At 41.3% G+C, this 20,808-nt stretch overlaps 1 protein-coding gene across 1 annotated transcript in view; it reads left to right on the top strand.

The window, feature by feature from the left end:
- MAPK1 (mitogen-activated protein kinase 1) overlaps positions 1-20,808 on the top strand; it is a 33,200-nt gene that overhangs the window by 7,423 nt on the left and 4,969 nt on the right. The window contains exons 2-8 of the mRNA XM_040081312.2: positions 8,686-8,868; positions 9,890-10,079; positions 14,285-14,401; positions 16,059-16,173; positions 16,727-16,858; positions 18,933-19,042; positions 19,769-19,896. Of these exons, the coding sequence (XP_039937246.1) occupies positions 8,686-8,868; positions 9,890-10,079; positions 14,285-14,401; positions 16,059-16,173; positions 16,727-16,858; positions 18,933-19,042; positions 19,769-19,885 (964 nt within the window). The 3' untranslated portion in view covers positions 19,886-19,896. The remainder of the gene's footprint in view (positions 1-8,685; positions 8,869-9,889; positions 10,080-14,284; positions 14,402-16,058; positions 16,174-16,726; positions 16,859-18,932; positions 19,043-19,768; positions 19,897-20,808) is intronic.

Raw genomic sequence — 20,808 nt, 5'->3', positions numbered from 1 at the left:
GAAATACTCTGTGGTGATTAGGATGCAAATGAGAGTTTTTGTTACATGGTGGAAAGTAATTTGTCTGTGTTGTGGGTATGTTTTAAGTATGAGCGACTCGCAATTAGGCTTACAGTTTATAATGTGCAATTACTTCATTTTGCAGTTTCTCTTAAAATTAGCAGCTGCCACTGCAGTACCTGACTTCTTGCTTGTTTGGAAGGCAGATTGCTCCACCAAATATTGCTGATGTGCTCTGAGTAAAATTTCAGGTCATTTGAGCACTCCAAATCAATACTCCCCAAAAGTGCTTCAGTACAGAATTTGCTCAATTTTATTGGGATTTGGATGTTGCCGAATATCCCAAATGACATTCAGGTTGACTTTAGTATTGGATTTTTTTTTGAGTGTTCCATAGTTGTGAAATAGCTTCCTTTCAGCTACTGTAGCCAACATATTCTAATGCTGATACCTCCTCTGAACAAACAGCAAGCTGTGAATATGCTGAGGGTTTACTGTTGGCATGTCTTGTTAGAAACGTGGAAAAAACATGCAGAAAATGCCTTGTAATCTGATAGGGAGGGAAATAACTTCTGATAGTGGTGAGATGCACACTCAGTGCTGGTGGTTTGGTTTGCAAGTGAAATACTGAACTAACCATGGCAGAGTGGACAGTAGCAATGACCTTTCTTTCATCAGTGCTTTGGGATAATTTTCATTTTGCACTGATGTTTCTACATCAGGTTTGGGAAAATCTCTGCTTTTGAGTGTACATGGATGATTTTGTTTTATTTTCTGTTGGAATGAAATACTGTGAACTATCTCTTCTGAAGATTTATGTGGTGTGGAATCAATTAAATAAGCTGATTTTAGGAGGAGTATCTGGGATGTAAGTCAAATTAGAACCTTAGCAGACAAAAGACTATACTGGAGGATTTGTTAATCTCCTCACCACTCACGGATCTCTGGTAGTGCTCTCCCTTCTCTCTAGGAAAGGGGAGATGTTTCCTGCACACTTTTGTGATTCCTCTTTGCTGCTTGGGGATGTGGTAGTTGTTTTCCAGGCTCTGGAGTAACAGTGGTGATGCTGCTGACCTGTCCTTTGCTGTCCTGGTGGCTTTTTGTTGCCCCTTGAGGAGCCTCAAGCACAGGAGGAGGAGGTGGGCACCTTATCGGCTGTGGAGGCTGAGCTCTCCTGGGAGGCTCGACACCCGAGCTGAGCTTTGCAGGGCTGAGCCTTGCAGGCTGACCTGTGCTGATCTTGGGCTGTGCCGCTGCTGCAGGGGCAGCTTTTCTCTCCACACCTCTGCTCTGTCATTCCTTCCTCCTCGCTTGTGCTGGGGCCTGCGCAGCTGGAGCATTTGCTGTGTTGGAAAGCTGGTTTAGCTGAAGAGTGACTTCATAAAAAAATAGAATTGAAGGGTGAGAAGTTGAAATGATGGACACAAAGCCCTGTGCGTGCTGGTGCTGACACAGGAAGGGAATAGGACTGTGCAGGTAAAGTCTGCTTTACTGTTCCTGCTTCAGCTTGGAGCTGCTTTAGTTCTCTGGACTGATGCAAAAAAAGGCACTGCTCCAACCAAAAACGTGAGAAAGGGCAGGGATGTGAGGCATAAAAGGGAGAGAGAACCACAACCACTCCTTTGAATCCATGGAGACCTTAGGCTGTCTCATGTTGTTGAGCTCGTACCATTTTAGCCCAAAATTCATTCCCACAGGAATTTATATACAGAGGAGAAAGACAGTGATATTTAATATTGTAATATTTTATCAAAAGCATTGGGTGCCTTTGGAATGAATTTATTTCCCAGATGCCAAAGGCCTTTAAATGTAGTGAAGTTTGTTAAATTTGGTATCGATGCTGTCAAAGGAAATACTGGCAGTGGAGAACTAGTAAACCTCTAAAATAGGGAAGTGGGAAGGGAGGAAGTAGATAAAGTGAGATGTAAGAGTTTTCTATTTTCTGAAGACTAACTTGAAGTGGCATTAAACAGTAGGCTTACGAGGTGATTTGAAGTCAATTAGAGGTATGGAAAGAAAAATACATATTAAAAGAGATTGAGAGAATGGATTTTTTTTTTTTTTTTTTTAACAACTAAGAGTAATCAAATCACCACAAAATTAGATAGCCTCTTTAGCCCAACAGTACAGAACCTTGGGTGAAATGGCCAGCATTGTTCTAATGCCAGTATTAAGGTGTAGTTCTAGAACTGCTGCTCTTCATAATTCTGTGGTGCTAACAAAACACAAATCATCTGGTGTGCCACACCCAAGATTATGAATTGACTGAGCTTCTGGCAAAAGTAATTAATTCAACAGACTCCATTTTGCATGACTAGCTATTTGTTTTCAAAATACTAGGAGTGATCTCACGAATTGTACTATTAAGTAATTATTATGTGCATAGTAATTAGCTTAAAACTGAATTTTTTGCAAGGATCCATCAAATGCTGCTTTTCAAATTCTGAAAAATAAAATTGTGCCTTTGTAACTTATTAGAGCCTAGAATGGTTTGAGTTGGAAGGGACTTTAAGGATCAAGTAGAGCCAACCCCCTGCAGGGACACCTTCCACTGGACCAGGCTGCTCCAAGCCCTCTCCAGCCTGGCCTGAAACACCTCCAGGGATGGGACAGCCATGCTCTGGGAAGCCTGTGCCAGTGTCTCACCAGAATGAATTAGAATTACTTGAGCAGATACAATGAAATGAAATGAAAACAGATTTCCTTAGGAAGTTATGAAAGTGCTTTAAGAATTTGTGGTGTGAAGGGCAGTAGTAACCTGTAGTAGACCAGATCTGAGTAAAATCACTTCAGAGTAATTATTCACCTTTGTCATGGGAGGAAGGAGTTGGCGTAATTGTAGCAGGAAGCTTTACTCTCAGGATTGATTTGGATTGTTAAGAGGAAGATGACTGAAGCAGTAGGTGGTGGAGGTGAGGGCGGTGCTGTTCCAGTCTGACCCAGTGAGCCTCAGAAGTTAACTGAAAGCACAGCGGGGTCTGCAGGGGTCACACAGCCACCGTGCTAGGGACTTGTGGTAAAATATACGGCACTGATTTAGAAATTGTATTTATTTCCTCCCTTGTTGGTTTTTTATTTGTTTGTTGTTTTTTTAAAGAATCTAATAGTGAGGTAACTCCATTTTCATGGATTGCTGACTTTCCTACATGGTAGGAGTTAGTCTGTGAAACTAAATCTTTAATGGAGAAAAGTAGAAGTGTATTAAGATGCCCCTGTTTTTATAGTTTATTTCCTGAATTCTCTGCTGTCAAACCTGAGAAATGCTTTGTTATTGAGAACCTCTTCTAGAGAAAGCTGAGGAATCAAAATGGAACTGAGTGTGACATGGGTTGTCTTTTCATAAACTGAGGTTTCTTGAAGCACGGCGCATGTATCCCAATATGAGTAGGTACTTGTTCCTTTTAAAACCAGGTGCTGATTTTGTAAATTAGTGCTAATAATAAAAGTCTAATGAATAATACCCTTGTCTTAAAAATATTATGAATAAATGGAGCAAAGTAACAAATATTTCTAGTGAACGTAGGTGTTTACAGTTGGCTACAAAAAATACATTCAACAGTGTAAAAATGACACATTATTTAGTGTCCTCGAATAGTCTTTGACTATTTTTATCCTTTTTCCAGTCTTTTTTCTTTATTAAAAAAGTCATACACTGTAGCTGCTCTCTGTGGTTTAATTATGTAGAAGAAGAAACTAATTATTCTGAAAATCTGGAGGGGTTAACATCTGATTATTAAAAAAAAGCCTCAAACAAAACCCCAAAACCCTCCGCAAATCTGCACTTCTGCAACCACCTTCCCCCACCCCCAAAAGTTGTAGCGAACAGTCTGTTAGGGTGGTTGTTACTGTGTCATAATATTGCATTATTTTATTTACAGCAGTCTTAAAAATAAGTTTAAGCTATTTGCATTGTAACTTGATAAATGTCAGCATGTTGTGAAAATGTCCATGATTGAGCTAAATGTAGACTGAATGGAAAGATTAAAGATCTCCATAGATCAGCTTGCTTGCTGGGAATTATTTTTGCCTTTCCTATTCTGAGTGTAAGTACAATTATCCAATATCTCAGAAAGATTCTTACCTCTGGATATGCCCTTGGAATCCTGTTTCCGCAGCAACACAAAGCTACGGATAAATATATATATATCTATATCCCTTTTAAACTTCAAATCAGTCTTTTATTTAGAGTTGCAATTAGGCTGTTTGCCGGCAGTGTTGTGTATTTTGTGTGCGTGTGCTGAGAGCAGCCTGTAGAGCAGCCACGAGGGGAATGATCTCGGAGCGGCGGGAGCACAGCCCGTGGTGCGGCGTGGCAGAGGAGCAGCAGCTGGTTCGGAGCGTGCAGCGCCAGCGCTCTCTGGGTGCAGGGGCTGCCGGGGGCCGGCTGCCGTCCTGCGGGCTGCTGCAGCCTGCTCTCTCTGGTTCCCAGTGAAACAAGCGAGGAACGGGATTGGGGGGAGGAACGTGCGGCGGGCGTTGTGGGCAGAAGGGGCTGAGCCTTGGCACTCTGCCACACGTGCCTGTGGAAGCTTCCCTTGCCCGCAAGGAAGGAGTTCAGGGGAGAGGGGCACATGCCCGGGGCCGGCGGCGCTGTGGGCTCGGAGCTGCGGTGTCTCTCCGGTCACTGCTCTGGGAAGCAGCCCCGCCCTGGGCTTCTGTTGAAAAAGGAAGTCGGTACCAGAGAGTAGAAGGATAAAAACTGGCTTTAAAATTTATGTGGTGTAACTTCTTGGGTTATAAATGCTCATTTGTTTATTTTGTACAGCTGTGCCTAATGTTTTACTTAGTCAAAACTTTGTTACGTATTTACAAGATACTTCAAATCGGGAATGATAAACTCTACTGCTGGGACTTTTATTGATTTCACGCGATGTTGCAGAAGTATCTAAATAACGGTGCTATTGCAGGTTGTCGCAGGTTAGTAACCACAGCTTTAAACAGGAATAATGTTGTGGCTACAAAGTTGAGCTGTTGCAAAATCTATGTTTAAATTTATCACGTTACGGATAAATAGCACTCGCAGCTGAATGGTTGCTTCAGCTTGTGAGGCTGTGCAAGATGGAGGTGGAAATAAATCCTTCCTTCTGAACATTTAAAGTGTCGGTGACTGGATTCATCATAATGGGACAGTTCTGTGGGTGATGATCAGAACATGTGCTTAACAATTAGAAACTAAAAACTATAAACTGGCACTGTAGGAGTTTTTAATATGGGAACTGTTATTCCCGCTTTACAGATTTTTATCTTCTCTGGAAAAAAGTCAAGATAATAGAAAGTTCCTGACTTCAGAAGACGTCCCAGTTAACTGCTTCATTGCAAGTATAACCAGTCGTTGTGAGGTTTAGTAGAAGCTGACAGCCCAGACAATTAGGTTACACTGTGCACACTGGGACAGCAGTGCCAGAATGCAAATAATCTAAATTTAGAATGCGCTGGGGGGCGGATGGGATGTGCTGTGGAGCTGATCCTGGTCGGACTGCAGGGGGAGCACGGGTGATCAGGAGTCGTAAAATGAGATGAGTAATTGCGGCTGCGGCTGGAACCCGCAGGGACGAGCCGGTGCATGAGCTGCAGGGGGATGCAGCAGGGCCTGCATTTGCACCTTCAGAGTGGTTGTGTTTGCCAGTACTGGAATGCACACTATGAGCGGTGTATTTCTTCAGCAGAGCTCTGGGGAGGAGTGTGTAAATCTGCTGCCTGGTGGCAGGCAATGAGCGCTTGGGTGGAGGGAGAACTTGGGCAGTGGTTCAGTCTGCCTTACAAAGGACCCAGTTTTGTGAGTTTCTGGTGTTTCCTGTGTAGTCAATCAGTTATTTCGGTAGGGCTTCACAGGCCAAATAAGGGGTCTGGTTGTAGCCTGACTCTTCAGTTCCACCGAAGTTCAGTCTAATGTGTGGCTTTTACACTTTTCTATAGCACGTGTCAAATCGAGAAAGCATTTTTGAAGGGTCACAGGGTTTACTTACAGCAATATGTGCTTTAAGGGCTGTGGCTGAGAATGTGAAATGGTGTTAACTAGATAATACAGATTCTCAATGTACCTGTATTATGCATGACATTTAAAATAGGCACCAGCAAGTGTACCTGACTGCTTCTCTGATTAGCTTCTTGCTCGTGGAAGTTGAGATAATCCCTCAGATGTTTAATCAAGTTACAGAAAGGCTCATCTTTCAAAAAGTATGGCATCAGAAATAAATCCAGTGTCCCTTTTAATGTTTCCACTAAACAATATTTCAGTTTCACACCCCTTAGCTGAGGCAATGGAAGCTTAGCTGTGTTAGTGTGGGGAAATCTGATACAAACAGAAAGATGACTGTATGGGGAAGGTACCCTGGAGAGGAAACTGATTGCATCTTTATTCCAAATACGCAGCTTTTTTCCTCAGTGAATCATGTGTGTTATAGTTAAACCATCAGAAAGTGAAATTAGCCATCCTTTGCTAAGTAACAGCATAAACCTTTTGCTAAGAAAATGCTTGAAGGACCATAGGTGAAACAGCTATGAGAGTAGAAATCTTGGTATATTTAATCGATGAATTCATGAACATATTTTCCATCAATAAGCAACCTTTCCTTGAGAAGCAATAACTGATTTATCAAATATTGTAAGAGACGGAGAGCTTTTATTTAAGCAGCATCAATGGGTAAATATTGGCATTTTGCCTTTTTGTACTCTGCATAGCTGCTGCTGTCCAGTCCTTTGAAAGGAAGTAATATTCTGCATTGTGGCAGAAAAAATGCTCAGGTCTGTACAAAGGAGGAGCCAGGAGGTTTGTTTACAATGATGAACTGGCCCATAAGATTCTTTCATTTCTTTCCCAAATCCAGGTTGTTCGTGCTTCAGAGTAATTTCTGGTTTTGTTTTCCGCTTACGACTGACCTCACTGGTCTATTGTAAACACCACAGGTGATGAGCTAAGAAAATTGCTGGAGCCCAAGTGCTCTTGGAGGCGATGCCAAGTTCCACTTAGGCACCGGTTACTGTCTATTTTAGGGCCGAGGAGCTGTTAATGTGTTATCTATGCATATGCAGTAGCAACAGTTGTAATGAATGCTTGCTCAGCGTGTGGCGTTTCAAAGCTCCCCGTGGAGCGTTTGAGTTCAGGGTTTCTAGAGGCAAATAAATGGTGCTGTCTGTGGGTACAGGCCAGGGCTGGGGATGCAGGCAGGTCAAAGGGGTTGTGTGGGAAAACCGTGCCAAAAGGGTGTCATTACACACGCATGTGCTGTATGAAGATCTTACTGATGACCCTGGCTGACTGAATTATATGTCCATTTTAATAATGAAAGTGAGAAATTTCTAAGAGTTTTGCATCCAGTGGTGACTACCTTCTCAAAAGCACCTTGTTCACTATATCTCTGCTTAGTTGTAGAGGAGCTTTGATGTGACCAAGCATTTGAATTCTTCTGAGGTCTCCTTTTCTAATTGGATTTTTGTATTTTATTCTGCTTTACCTGGTCATCAGGTACCCGGACATCTCAGCAGAGTGAGGCCAATTAAAAGAGTGTAGAAGAAAGTTCTGGGACTCGATTATAGAAAATGGGTGGGATGTAAAGCCTCCTTGGCTAGTGTGATAATATTTTTATATGAAATAGTTGAGTCTAACAGGAATGTATGGAATGTAGGCTTGATTATTTTTTAATTTCTTTATAATGCAGTAGTGAGCTTGAGTAGAAACAAGAATCATAAACACATCCAAATTCTAATTAATTAAATTATCATATACTTCTAATACAGTAGAAGTTACGATAATGAGATGCTTTGTCATTCATATAAACAAGGCCATAGAAAACATACTAAAACTTGTTAGAGTTCATAGTCCAGATTTTAGAAAACCAGGTATGTTTTCCTGAGATTTTAATTAGGCTCAGGCTATGATATTCTTCATGAATGCACAGGCATGTTGAACAGAAATGCTATTTATTGAGCCTATTTATTGGTGTAGCTGGGAATGGAGTTCTGAGCTCCTGGATGGGGTGCTGTAAATGCAGGAGGCAGGGAGTTCCTCACCGTGGGTCACAGCCACTGTGATCCTCATTGTGCTGCTGCCTGCTTCCACACCATGGGCGTACCTGGATACAGCTTGCTTTCCTCAAACTCCTGTTATCGTTGGAACTGAACTTGGAAAGATGTTGTCACAAATTCTCCATCTCTTTTGTTCTTCGGTGTCTGTTGCAGAGGTGCTGACAGTGTAGATTGATGGAAGCGTGAAAGATTGTGACAGCTGGTATTACTTGTAGGAGCTGGATACAGGATGTGGAATTCTGCTGCTTAAAAGATGATTTCTGAAGGTTTTTCTGCACCCCAGAGCGAATGGGTTAACTCAAGATGAACTTTCTCAAACTTCTGATGATTGCAGCATTTAGAACAAACCTCAGACTTTGTTGTTGCACAGGCTGATAAAGAGGCCAAATACCTTTCCTTTGTGCAGTACCCACCGATCAGAGACTCCGAGTCAGCTGGGAAAGCCGATGATTGTAGAGACCCAAATAGGCTGGTGAAAGAACAACAGTGTTTTGTCAGTTCACCAGACTATAAGACGTACCACTGTCACCTCTCCCCATCTGATAAAAGTAAATGTAAACAAAATGCGCCACCCCGATACTCAAATGAATTCACATTCTTTCTTTCTGAATCGAATGACTTGAATGTTCCTTGTAATCAATGTTATTGATTCTCTTCTAGCTCTGCTTATGATAACGTCAACAAAGTTCGAGTTGCTATAAAGAAAATCAGTCCTTTTGAGCATCAGACGTACTGCCAGAGAACTCTGAGAGAGATCAAGATCCTACTGCGCTTCAGGCACGAGAATATTATTGGAATAAATGACATTATCAGAGCTCCAACTATTGAACAGATGAAAGATGTGTATCCTTATCAAAGTGTTATTTGGCATCATTAGTAATGGTTGCCTCCTCTCTTTTGATTGTTTCTTCACCTTCGTCCTCTTCCTTCCTCAATATTAATATAAGTTGGCTTCTATTATTGTAAATCAAAAGGTAAGTTAATAGTATTTGATCAGTTTATAGAGTTGATGTAGATTAGCGTTAGCTTTATTCTTTCTTTTCCAGGAAAAGAGAAAGATGTTAATTTCCAAGGCAAAGAGCTCAACATTATAGAGAAGATTTCGTTTACTCATTTAATTCTAAAACAGTGTTTGCTCTTAGTAGAGCTGCTGTTAGAACTGGTTGCTTTGAGGAGAAAGTGAAATGGTCGGAGTCTGCTGTCATTGTCTCAAATGTTCTTCAATTAAGGGGGAAGAAAATTTACTTAACTCGTTCCTGTCAAAGAAAAAAAAAATAATCCCTTCTTTTAATTTTCATTGCAATCTTTCTTAAAAAAAAATCATCTGACTTACTATATTGGGATTTAATTTTGGTAAGAGGACTGTTGTGTTCAATGCAGCATAATAAATATATTTTGTAGAGAAGAACAGCTGAATTTTTTAAGGGAGATGGTAGAAAAAAAATTGATCAGAAATGATGAGATCTTCTACGTTCCTGCTTTTGTGCAACTGCAAACAAGTATCTTGGAAGCTTATTACTCATTAACCAAAAAACCACCCTTTGTTTCTTGGCAGGCAGGATAGGAATCAGATGAAATTAAGATTCCAATAAAAGTCAAGATCTCCTATGGAGAAATGGAGGTTTATGATGATTAATTTGAGCGGATCACATGCTGGTGCCTCTTTATTCTATAAAGGCCTGCATCATGTAATAGCATTGATTGGATTCCAAACTTCCAAGGCAAGAATCAAGTACATGGTTTCATAATTGTCATCAGACAAATAAGAGAGAAAGAATGTTCTAGAAGTTTCCTTGGGTAACTGTATGTTGATAGCTGACATGACACCAAGTTTTTTTGCTGCCTTACATCTAATGCCTCTCAGATATATTGTGCAAGATCTTATGGAGACAGATCTTTACAAGCTCTTAAAGACTCAACACCTCAGCAACGACCACATTTGTTATTTCCTCTACCAGATTCTGAGAGGGTTAAAATACATCCATTCAGCCAATGTGCTTCACCGCGACCTCAAACCTTCAAATCTGCTGCTTAACACCACGTGTGATCTCAAGGTAAGCTGAAATTTCTTTCAGATTTTCCTGCCATGGTCTTCATAAAACGAACTCCTGTAACCATGAATGTGGAATTTTTAGTGGGTATTAATGTGATTTTTGTGGTGGAAAGATTGCCAAAACATTTAGTTTGATAAAATAATTATCAAGATTTGAGTGACTAAGAATCTGTTCGGATGCTGTAATGAGTGCATCACTGTTTCCATCTGGAGGCTGACTTGGAAACAGCCTCTTTGAAAGCTGGGTGAAAATACTGATCTGAAGCAGCATCATGTTTACCTCAAAAGTAAACTCAGAGCTGTGTCTGTTTCAGGATTTGGTTTCTCTGTTTACACTGTTAATGTTTTGTTGTTGGAAAAGGACTTTGTATTAGCGGGCAGCTAAAGCAGCATGAGCGATTCAGTGCTGATTAACTGCACAGTAATTACTTAGGGAGAAAATGTTCCTAATTTGCATTTCCAGTGATGGGCTCTGTACTCGTTAATACTACAGAAGGATGAGCTTAGAGCTGTTATGATTCTTGGAAAATGTCAGCTCAATGCTTAGTGGCATTCAGTAAAGCAAACCAAGTGTGAAGAATTAGAACAGAAATAGACAATAAAACAGAAAACATGCCATTCTGTACCTTTCAGTTGGTTTTGAGTCTGCAGTGTGATCATAGTTATCACACTTCTCCCTGTGATAAGAGGGGAGCAGGATTTCAAAGCACTGTTCTCCATATCACAAAGCTGTGTAGCGTGGATCTCCTCTGCTGGAAGATTCTGCATGAGGAGCAGAGGAATCCAGGAGAATTTGGTAACATTGGTAACATTGTCAGTGGCATGGGGACGGTGAGCAGGGAGCAGCTGTGTTCACTGTCCTCACCTATGGAAAGGGCTGGTGGGGAGGAAAGGAGCAGGTGAAGTTTCCTTGCAGCACAGTTCAGCTGTGGAATTTGGTGACAGGGCACTGTAGATAACTGCAGTTTGTAAAAAACCACTAGGCAGATTAGCAGGAAAAACCCTTATTGAGTGCTTCCTGTGGTTTAGAGTCTCACAGTGGCAGATCCATGGAAGATGAGGGAGGCATTGGAATATGTTCCCTTTTACACTGTACATTGTGTGTTTGCTGCTGGCCACTGATAGAGTGGAATTGCAGAGTTTACAGTGCTTGAGCTGAGGTGGTACAACGGTGTTAGTTGAATACTGCGTTGCTCCTAATTACCCTTTGTTTTTTAATGTATTTACAACTTTCTCAATAAACAAACCACAAAATAAAAATACCCTTTTCAACGTGTGAACCAGTTGTGGGCTGTACAGGTTTGTCACAATTCCAGGAGTGTCACACATTTCCTTGCTGTTCATATGCTGGTCCATTCTAAAGACTGGATACATGATCAATTCTGTCTACATAATGAAAACTCACAATTATTAAAACAACCAAGAATTGTTACTGCTGCAACAGGCATGAAAGGAAGGTGATGTGGTGGGGGATTTTTTTTTTAAGGAAAAGTGCAAGTCAGTGTTTGTTTCAGGATTTTACCAGTTACTCTAGAGATGCGACTGTTTGAACCACCATCTTACCAGTAACAATTAAACTTAATGTGTCTGTTTCCTTTTGTACAAACACACAGAGGCACAGGCTACTGAGCAATACAACTGCAGCTATTTCAGTATATTGGTAGCACTGTTGGTGTCATTTCATTTGCTTAGTAAATGGGCATATGTACGTGATCTTCCTAAGTCTTCCCATCTGTTTGATAGCTTCATCCAATTTTAAGCCATCTTCTGTTAAAAAAAACACCTGTTACTGATTGCAAGAACATTGTTTTCAAGAAGTGGAAGCTAAATATATAAATAGAATGCTGGTTTTATTTATTTATTAAAAAATTATTTCTTTAGCTGGGAAGTAATTTTTTCTGTCTCAGTAACATCTGTTCTGTCTCTCCAGGGCATGAAATACTGACTGACATACCTGGGTCTTTAATTCTGCATTTTTTAAATCCTCTGCTATGACTTAGTCAAAATGACAAGAAAATTTGCCTCTTATTATATTGCTCTCATATTATTTCTTTTCTTTCTATTGTTTTTGTTCACATGGAGAAGCCTGAAAACCTTTGCATGGTACACGTCATCACTTGTAGGGGGACGGTGCCCCCCAGGCCCCTCCAGCAGGGCACAGGGGTTGGCACAGGGTGAGAAGTGCCTGCCCTCCCCAGCTACAGCCAGAGCTGTGCCTGTCCCTCCCTCGGGGCTGCAGGCAGAGCCCTGGATCTCCAGGTCCCTTTCACTCTGTGCTATCATTCCTGTCAGCTCTGCAGCCAAAACCTCTTCCTTGCAGCCTTGAAGTCTTTCTCACTAATGGTGTTTCTGCTTTTCTGCTTAACCTGTTTCTGCCCCAGTCAGCAGGGGCTTTTTGTCATTTTAATGAGCTCTCTTTGTCATTATTCTTCCTTTGCATCCCATGAGCATTTTTCTACTCGAGTTGAGAGATTCAGAGACATCTTCTGTAATTCAGTTCTTGCTTTTCACTGTGGACCAGAGCGTCTTTCTTTTTTGTTTTAATAGTAACAAACCTTAGTGCTTTGCTTTTGTGTAATACTGAAATTCTGCACAAGTCTCCTTGCCTGTAATCTTATCTAGCTTTTTCCAAGGTTAGGAGGAAGAGATTACAACAATTTTGCCTGCTCCATAATTATTTTCTGAAGTCTCTAAGCTGTCCTCTACAATTTCTTCCTTTCTGTCTTTAGAGGAGGCTCTTCTGATTATTTGTACTGAGTGTCTATGTAAGCTGCTAATTGCACACAAGGCAGCTGCTCCATTCCTGTAGGCTGGAAGAGCCTTGCCATGCTTAAAAAAGGTTCTTTTTGGGGTTGTTTTGTAAGGATTCAGGGAGCTGGGTTTATTTTTTTAATATGTAGCTAAAGTAATGGCATGCAGCTTGGCTTATCACATTCATCATTGCCTTTTCTTCAGACCCTCTGTGTAACAGTCAGCTGTCAGATGAATCTCATCTTTCAGATGTAGCTTTTAGTCAGCTGAAGTATTTGTTCCCTAACTGATCTGTCAGTTATTTCACTGACAGGCTGTCCCTACAGGAAAATTAAGAAATATGTGCCAGGGCAAAGTGAGGTTTCTGTGGTTTTGGTAGGATTTTCCATTACTGGCTATATTGACTACAGCATATTTTCACTTCACATTTTCAGTATAATCACTGTACACAATTAACTATCTAAGCATAAATATTATAAAACAAATGTAGCAGAGGAACCTCGCACTGTTTGCCACTCCTACGTTTGATGCCTGGTTTTCCTGAGGGTGTGTATTCTTTCATGGAAACACACTTTGTGTGGCAATCATAACCTGCTATATTTTAGTGGGTAGCAGAAGCTTCTGACAGTGTCTAATGTGCCACGTAACAACCTTGCCATTGACCCTTGGGATGGTAAGAAAGGAGCAGCTGCTCTGCATCAGTCTGTCTTCACATTTTCCATTTTCTTAATTTCTTTCTAGACACTAAATAGCTCTGAAAGCCATGGAGCCTCCTTACCAGGGTGTAACTAAACCCACCTTTTTCTTTTTGCTGAACTCACTAGTCTAAATCAGTGTTTGGTTTTCTTTTCATAGTTAGATAAAACTGTTTTCCTGATAAGGGGTTGAGAAATACTTTCTTGATTGTGTCTCATTTTGGTTTTGTTTTTTTTTTTTTTTTCTTTTAGGCTTATGCTTTCTTCAAGAGCCCATAATATCTCTAGTCTAGTGTTATCTCATGACTGGATAGGCTGTTTCTCATGCAAAGATGCAGTTATAATGATAGCTTTTGTAAAATAGGGTGTTGAACTTGGTTACAAATGATGTTGGTTGTTAATTGTGGTTTTTGGAAGTGTTAATTGCTTTTCTTTTTGTTTTCTGGTGAGTTTCTGAGAGGTTGGAGCAGCGTATCTTCGCCTGTCTGGCAAAAGTGCTGTAAGCAAGCCCATCGTGGAACATAAACTGTGAACTGTTTGTTCTTCCTGGCCCCTGAATGGCAGCTGGATATTCTTTGTAATTAATCCAAAGCATTTTTCTTCACCTTTGCGCAAAAGTTTGTTTCTAAAAACATAGGTTGCCACCACTGCCTTTGTGGGTGTTACATCATGGATTGGGGAATGGTGAATTAGTAATGTTATAGTATTGGAAATGTGTGTCTAATGTGCCTTTTTTTCCTATTTACTTCCCTAAAACCAGATTTGTGACTTTGGATTGGCTCGCGTTGCAGATCCTGACCATGATCACACAGGATTCCTGACAGAGTACGTGGCCACACGTTGGTACAGGGCTCCTGAGATCATGCTGAATTCGAAGGTAAGGCCCACGTTGGGCTGCTGGGGTGCTGCTGTTGCTGCTTGTTCCCTTGGGAGTTCCAACTGTGTTTCCCCCTTCTGTGTTTTTAGGATCAGGCCGCACTCACAGTCTCGGGGAGAAGGGGGCATGGGTTTCCAGTAGAGCTACTGGCTTACAGTAAATTGTGATTCCAGAATCAATTATTGGATGCTAGAACTGAGTAATCACGTGCTCAACTTCCCACACCTCCAGTTCCTTGCCATGAGACTGCTTCCATCACCTGCTGTGCCACTGAGCAGGACAGCAGTGGTAGGAATGAGCATTCCACCGCTGCCTCCATCAAGGCTGCAAATGTTGCCTTAATGTTATCTTGACATCTTAATTTAGCTTTAGAATGTATAATGAAGGTGAATCTGATTCTGAATGAAGGCATGTGATCCTTCTCATGTGTCAGTCTTAATGGCATTCCCAAAGTCTTCATGAAATCGTTCCTTTGGTTTTTATATATTTGGAACTACTGTTGTGTTCTGTGGCCATTTTAAGGTGCATGCGATCCCTGTGTGGGTGGTGGGTGTCCAGCAGAACCCCTGTGCTCCCTCCCACAGTCAGACACTTGTTAGCAAAACACCTGCGTGACTCCTGGAGCTGTATTTTGTGTTCTGGAGTGGCTCTTGTTCCTGTAGGATTTACAGCTTTTCCAGTTGGTGGGTTTGTTTTGTTGTGGCATTAGCGTGTCCAAGGCACTTTAAGAAAATAGACATCTGACCAACTGAGGGTTTTTCCCCCCGGCTTCTTGTATTTTAATCTCACATCTTGTTATTTAAACCCTCACTGAGGCCACAGCATTGGGCTATCCACATCTACTTATCAAAGGCTTTCACAAAGAAAATCTTGTGTGTTTTTAAGAGGTGGTCAGCTTAAAAGTTCCTGGCTTAATGCGTGATTCCTTTTATAATTCTGGCTCCTTGAACACAAATGGTGAAGGGATGACATCCTGAGGAGCCCAGTGGCTGTGGGGTCAGTGGGGACAGAGCCTTCCCAGGGGAGAGGCAGTGGCAGCAGGCCAGGCACAGTGGGGCTGTCACTGCTGTGTCTTTTCCTGTGGATATCCCACTGTTTGTTCCATTCCCATTATATCCCAGTGACTGGTGTGGCCTCCTCCCAGCATCTTCACCTCTTCCTGCCTGTCACGTTGTACCGAGCAGCCAAGCAGCAGCCACTGGTTTGGCCATTTCCTTTGCCAAGGGCCCTGGGGTGCTGCTTAGATCCCCTCAGAGGAGGATGCTTTCCCCACATGCTTTCACACGTGTTCAGCGCTCTGTTAGGGGCTGTGCAATTCACAAGACCTTGTTTCCAAAATGTTTTAGTTGAAACTTGTTACAAAATTTAGGGAACCTCAGCAATTTGCAGTTGGTAACAGATTTAGCTAAACTTAAAGAATCCTTTCGGAAAACTATATCTTGGAGACTTCAGTTCTTGCTACCCCTTCAAAGTAGTGTTTTGATATACAGTTTTTAATTATTTCATTTGTACAGAAAAATCAAACAGCATGAGCAAGCATGACTCATCTAAAAAAAGAAAAAGTTGGTTTTTGCGCACTTTCACAGTTTACTAAAGTAACACGTAGCTGCTATTATGTGAAAATTTGAACAAAAACCTGTTTCTGCTTCTCTTGCAGGGTTACACCAAGTCTATTGACATCTGGTCAGTGGGCTGCATTCTGGCAGAGATGCTCTCCAACAGACCCATCTTCCCAGGAAAACACTACCTTGACCAACTTAACCATATCCTTGGTAAGCTTTTTGGAAAAGCAGCATTTCCACATCCGTCTGTCTCTCTCCATCATTTCTGCCAGCTGGGCTCATCTTTCTCCAGTGGGTCACTGTGTAAGGTGTGGATCTGCCGGTGTGTCTGCTGTCCCCTCTAGTTATTTTTGCAGCAATTGCTACAGGTAATCATTGTTTTGGGGACAGCTAGAGAATACTTACCAATTTATTTACTACGTCAGCAGATACATTTTTAATACAAAATCTAAAAAAATTTAAAATCTCATATGTTATTAGGCCCAGGTCAAATTTTTAAAATTTCTATACGTACACCACTTCACTACTTACTAGGATCTTTTAAAGAGATTACAGTTCATTAGAAAACTCAGATCCATTTATTTATTTTAAAAATGGTTCTTACTAAAAGTTTTACAAACTCCTCAGGTATTCTGTATCCTTAAAACATTTGGTCTGAAATCTCCTTCCAAGCAGTTTTAATACTGAGTTTTAGCAGATACGATACAGCTGTATTAATGTACTTTTCATAGAATGCACTATTGTTTGTATTCATGTTTTTTAGGTATACTTGGATCCCCTTCCCAAGAAGATTTGAATTGTATAATAAATTTAAAGGCCAGAAACTACTTGCTTTCCCTACCACACAAAAATAAGGTACCATGGAACAGGCTGTTTCCAAATGCTGACCCCAAAGGTATTTTATACTCTATTACATTGTATCAAAGTAATGGGAGCTTTTATAACCTAAGAATTTGTCTTTATATTGGAAATAGAACATGCAGGCGCCTTAAAATAGCGCTGTAAATCTAATATAAAATCATAAACCAGCACAAAGCCCTCATACTAGTTTATCTTTTTAATGCAGTTTTTAGTAACTCTAAGATTACTTGTTGTGGAGTTCAGTCTTTAACATACATGTGAAATCCAAACTCTTGTCACTGTCCTTGGAAGCACAGTTCATTATTCAAGTGCTGAACATCAGCACTGGATTTCAACACTGGCATCAAACAAGTCTGGAACTTTGTTCCTAACATGAGGTAGGAGGCAGCTCCTTGCTGCTGCCCTGGGTATTTGTGCAGACTTTGCATCAGTTGTGGGTCAAACAGGGTCTCATCAGTGAATGGGATCCTTAGGCACCAGGAGAGCTTAAAATTTAATGGGTTAAAAAATTCAGTAAGGATATGTGGAGCAAAAGTTAAAAAGGCAGGGACTATAATAATCGTTAACCTGTCTTAACAAGGCTTTAATAAAGGGTAAATATGATTTTGTTTTGCTAGATAGCTATTAATTTACCTTTTATACTCACCTTCATGCAGTTTAAGGGTGGTTGTGTTCACAGTGCACTGCTCTTTTACCTGCTCTAGCACAGTCAAAAAAGTCACTTCTTTTTTAACTGATAGGATAATTTACTCTTAGTGGATATGATCAGGTACTGAATTACCACGTAAAAGCTCATTTCTGCAGATGGAACTGTATGGAGCTTAATATCCCTGTCATTAAGGAAAACAGCAGTGATTTTTCCTGCTTTTCTAACAGTGCTGATCAGTGTGAGAATCCTCCCCGTGAGCTTTGGCAGCTCCGATGGCAGCAGTGCTGGTACCTCAGCTGAGGGGGAAGGCGCCGTTTGGCGCGGCCCTTGGCAGTGCCCCAGAGCAGCTGTGCCAGGGCAGCTCTCAGGAGCTGGCTCTCACTCAGGGCAGGAACAGCGCTGTGCCCAGAGCGCTCCGGCTGGGGGAACCACAGCAGAACATGGTGATGGTCACAGCGCAGCTCTGAGGCTTCTGGAGCTGCCCTCCAATGCAGCTGGGACTCTGGTGCAGTGCTGGCTGCTGCAGACACCCAGAGGAGCTCGCTGCAGTGCTGGGGTGATGGTGATGGTGCATCCTCCCTCCCCAGGCTGTGCTATGACCTGAGGTCACAGGTGTGCTCCTCATCCTGCTGCAAAGCTGCAACTGCTGTGCTGCCTCTGTTAAAGTTCTGGTTCATAAATGATGTGGTGAGGAGAAAAAATGGGATGGAGTTTAGGATACTGCAGATATCTTAGGGCTTCTTGCTCCTATAATCGGTTTTTTCTCTTCTTGGAAAAAGGAAATGTGTTACAGGCAAAGCAGCTGACCAGCTGCAGTAGCACTGATTTGTGATGTCTGTCCAGAGTTTTGCCAGACCTCACTCTCTGTCTTACTGGATCTTCAGGTTCTTTGATTCTTTACGAGTTGTCTTCAACAGACTTTGCCTGAATCTCATGAATATAAATGTGTTTGCATCTTCTCTGGAGAGTATCTTCTGTGCTGCTGGTTGTGCCAGAACAGTTCACTGTGATGATCTAGAACTCCTAATGACTTCTGGATGATATTTTCATAATTATTTATTTCAGGAAAGCTCCATCCTACTTTGGAATCTGGCACAAAAATACAAAGCATTTTTCTTTGAAAAATGAAAAGGTTTCATCTATTTAATTTCTGTTGTAGTTCAAGCCAGATTGTACAGTAGGATTCTGTGTGTTTCTTGCCTTGCCATCCATTGTGGGGCTGAAGGGCCTTTGGCAGGGTACCAGCTCTGCTGGAGCAGATGAATCCCAGGAATGCTGAGAGAGGGACAGGCACAGCCCCTGTGCCCAAGTCACAGGTCCCAGCTAGAGCAGGGGAGCTCCAGGGCTGCACTGCCACGAGCACAGACCTTGGGTAGCGGGTATTGTCTGGGTAAGGTCAGGGTTTGTAACACTTCTGTGGAGTGTGTATTAAATTCTTGCTCACTTTTTTTCCTCTTAGCACTTGATTTGTTGGATAAAATGTTGACCTTTAATCCTCATAAGCGGATTGAAGTGGAGCAAGCTTTAGCCCATCCGTATCTGGAGCAGTATTATGATCCAAGTGATGAGGTAAAGACATTGTTGAAATGTAAACAGTGATAAAATGATACAGCTGATTATTTTCTACTTTAGTTTAAGGGTAATATTTCTACCGCACTAATGGAGTTGAAGAACAAATTACATCAATTAACCAAAGTTTGTATTTCTCACTTTAGTACAACACTTAGGAGAAGCCACACAATAAATAGATATTAAGGTGCCCTCCCTCTCCAGAAAATGGAGATTCTCAGCTCATGTGAGGCGTGATTTCATATTGTCTGAGGTAAAGGAGAAGAATGACTGAGTTTGTCATCAGATCATGCTTTAAGAACCCTGAATCAGAAATGGCTGTAGTTTATGTACAATTCTGAGGAGGTTCCTGGCTCCTTTTTGTGAAGAAATAGGGAGGAGGAAATAAGCTAGTTTTCCTTAAGGGCCAGATATGTTTATTCCAAGAAATAAAAAAGTGTAAGATAATTTTTTTCTTCAAGAAGATATGGAGTTATGAACCTCAGATAAACATTCCAACTCGTGGTTTGGATTTGACTAGCTACTTAGTGTGGTTGATGTAAAATTTGGTAAACCAATACGTAAAGCACACGCAGGACTAATGGGTGAGTTCTGTCTTGAGGACTGCTCAGTGTTGGATATTTTTGTGAAGGATGTTTTTAGATTTTTTCCCCATCCATAAAAGGACTGCATGAAATTCAACAGCACAGTGACATTAAAGTAATCACATTTCTTTGTATGATTAAGCCTGTAGCTGAAGCACCCTTCAAGTTTGATATGGAGTTGGATGACTTGCCGAAGGAAAAGCTGAAAGAATTGATTTTTGAGGAAACTGCGAGATTCCAGCCAGGATACCGATCTTAAATCGTGCATAGGTAAAGTGACAGCAATAGGGCACTCGGGGGGATGGGTTTGGGATTTTGGTGCTGCTGGTGAAATGTAGGACTTGCCTTTCCCAGTGCCCAGTAACTGCCTGTCCAAGGACCTGACCTCAGTCCTGTCCTGTTTTTGAGGAAAGTTTTTGTTTGCCCACAGCGCTGAAGTGTCCATATGGAATCCAAGTAACCATCTGAGGTGTTTTCCTTGTTTGTAGGTTACATTTAGGGAATAAGAATTGCATTTCAATAGTGCTAGTGCTGCTTAGAATAAAAGCAATGGTAATGCTTTGAAATGCAAATTTGATTTTAAAAATATTTTAAGGAGCACTGTTCTTCGTATATACCCTCATCCTAAATGTAATGTACAGGGGAGAAATCTCTTAAATTATTTTAAAGGAAAAAACCCTCACGTTAAACTTTAGTGTGAATTATCTTTTGTTTTAAGTAGCTCCCAAATAGTGTAAGTAGAGTAAATAAGAAAGGTATTTAAATATTCATAAATGAATTATGACTAATCTTCCCAGCATTTTGAAGGTCTGAGAGTTTGATTTAAAATGAAATGTACTGATATTCACTGACTCTGACTTTTTTTGTTTTTAAATCAATGAACTTAACTGGTCTTCCTGTACCACAAGGCTTGCGTCTCAGGAGTTTCATATCAAATTGGTCAAACACTGCTTTGATTGGAGTACCTGTGAAACTTCTGTGATGCTAATAGGGGAAAGTATCAAAGTTTTATGAGTGGAAAGGAAAAACAAGCCAAAGGCAACAGGCTGCCCTGGGTTGCCTGGTTTGTGCTCTCTGTGCTCTCCCTCAGAGCAGCATTCTGCAGTCCCTGCTTTGTGTGAGCACTTCCCATGTTTTCTGTGTGAGAGCACTCTGTGCATGCACACGTGGTGGAAGAAAGTT

Source organism: Hirundo rustica, chromosome 17, assembly GCF_015227805.2.
Source record: "Hirundo rustica isolate bHirRus1 chromosome 17, bHirRus1.pri.v3, whole genome shotgun sequence".
NCBI classification, from domain to species: Eukaryota; Metazoa; Chordata; class Aves; order Passeriformes; family Hirundinidae; genus Hirundo; species Hirundo rustica.
The sequence above is the reverse complement of the archived record's forward strand: the minus strand, read 5'-3'. Positions and strand labels throughout refer to the sequence as shown.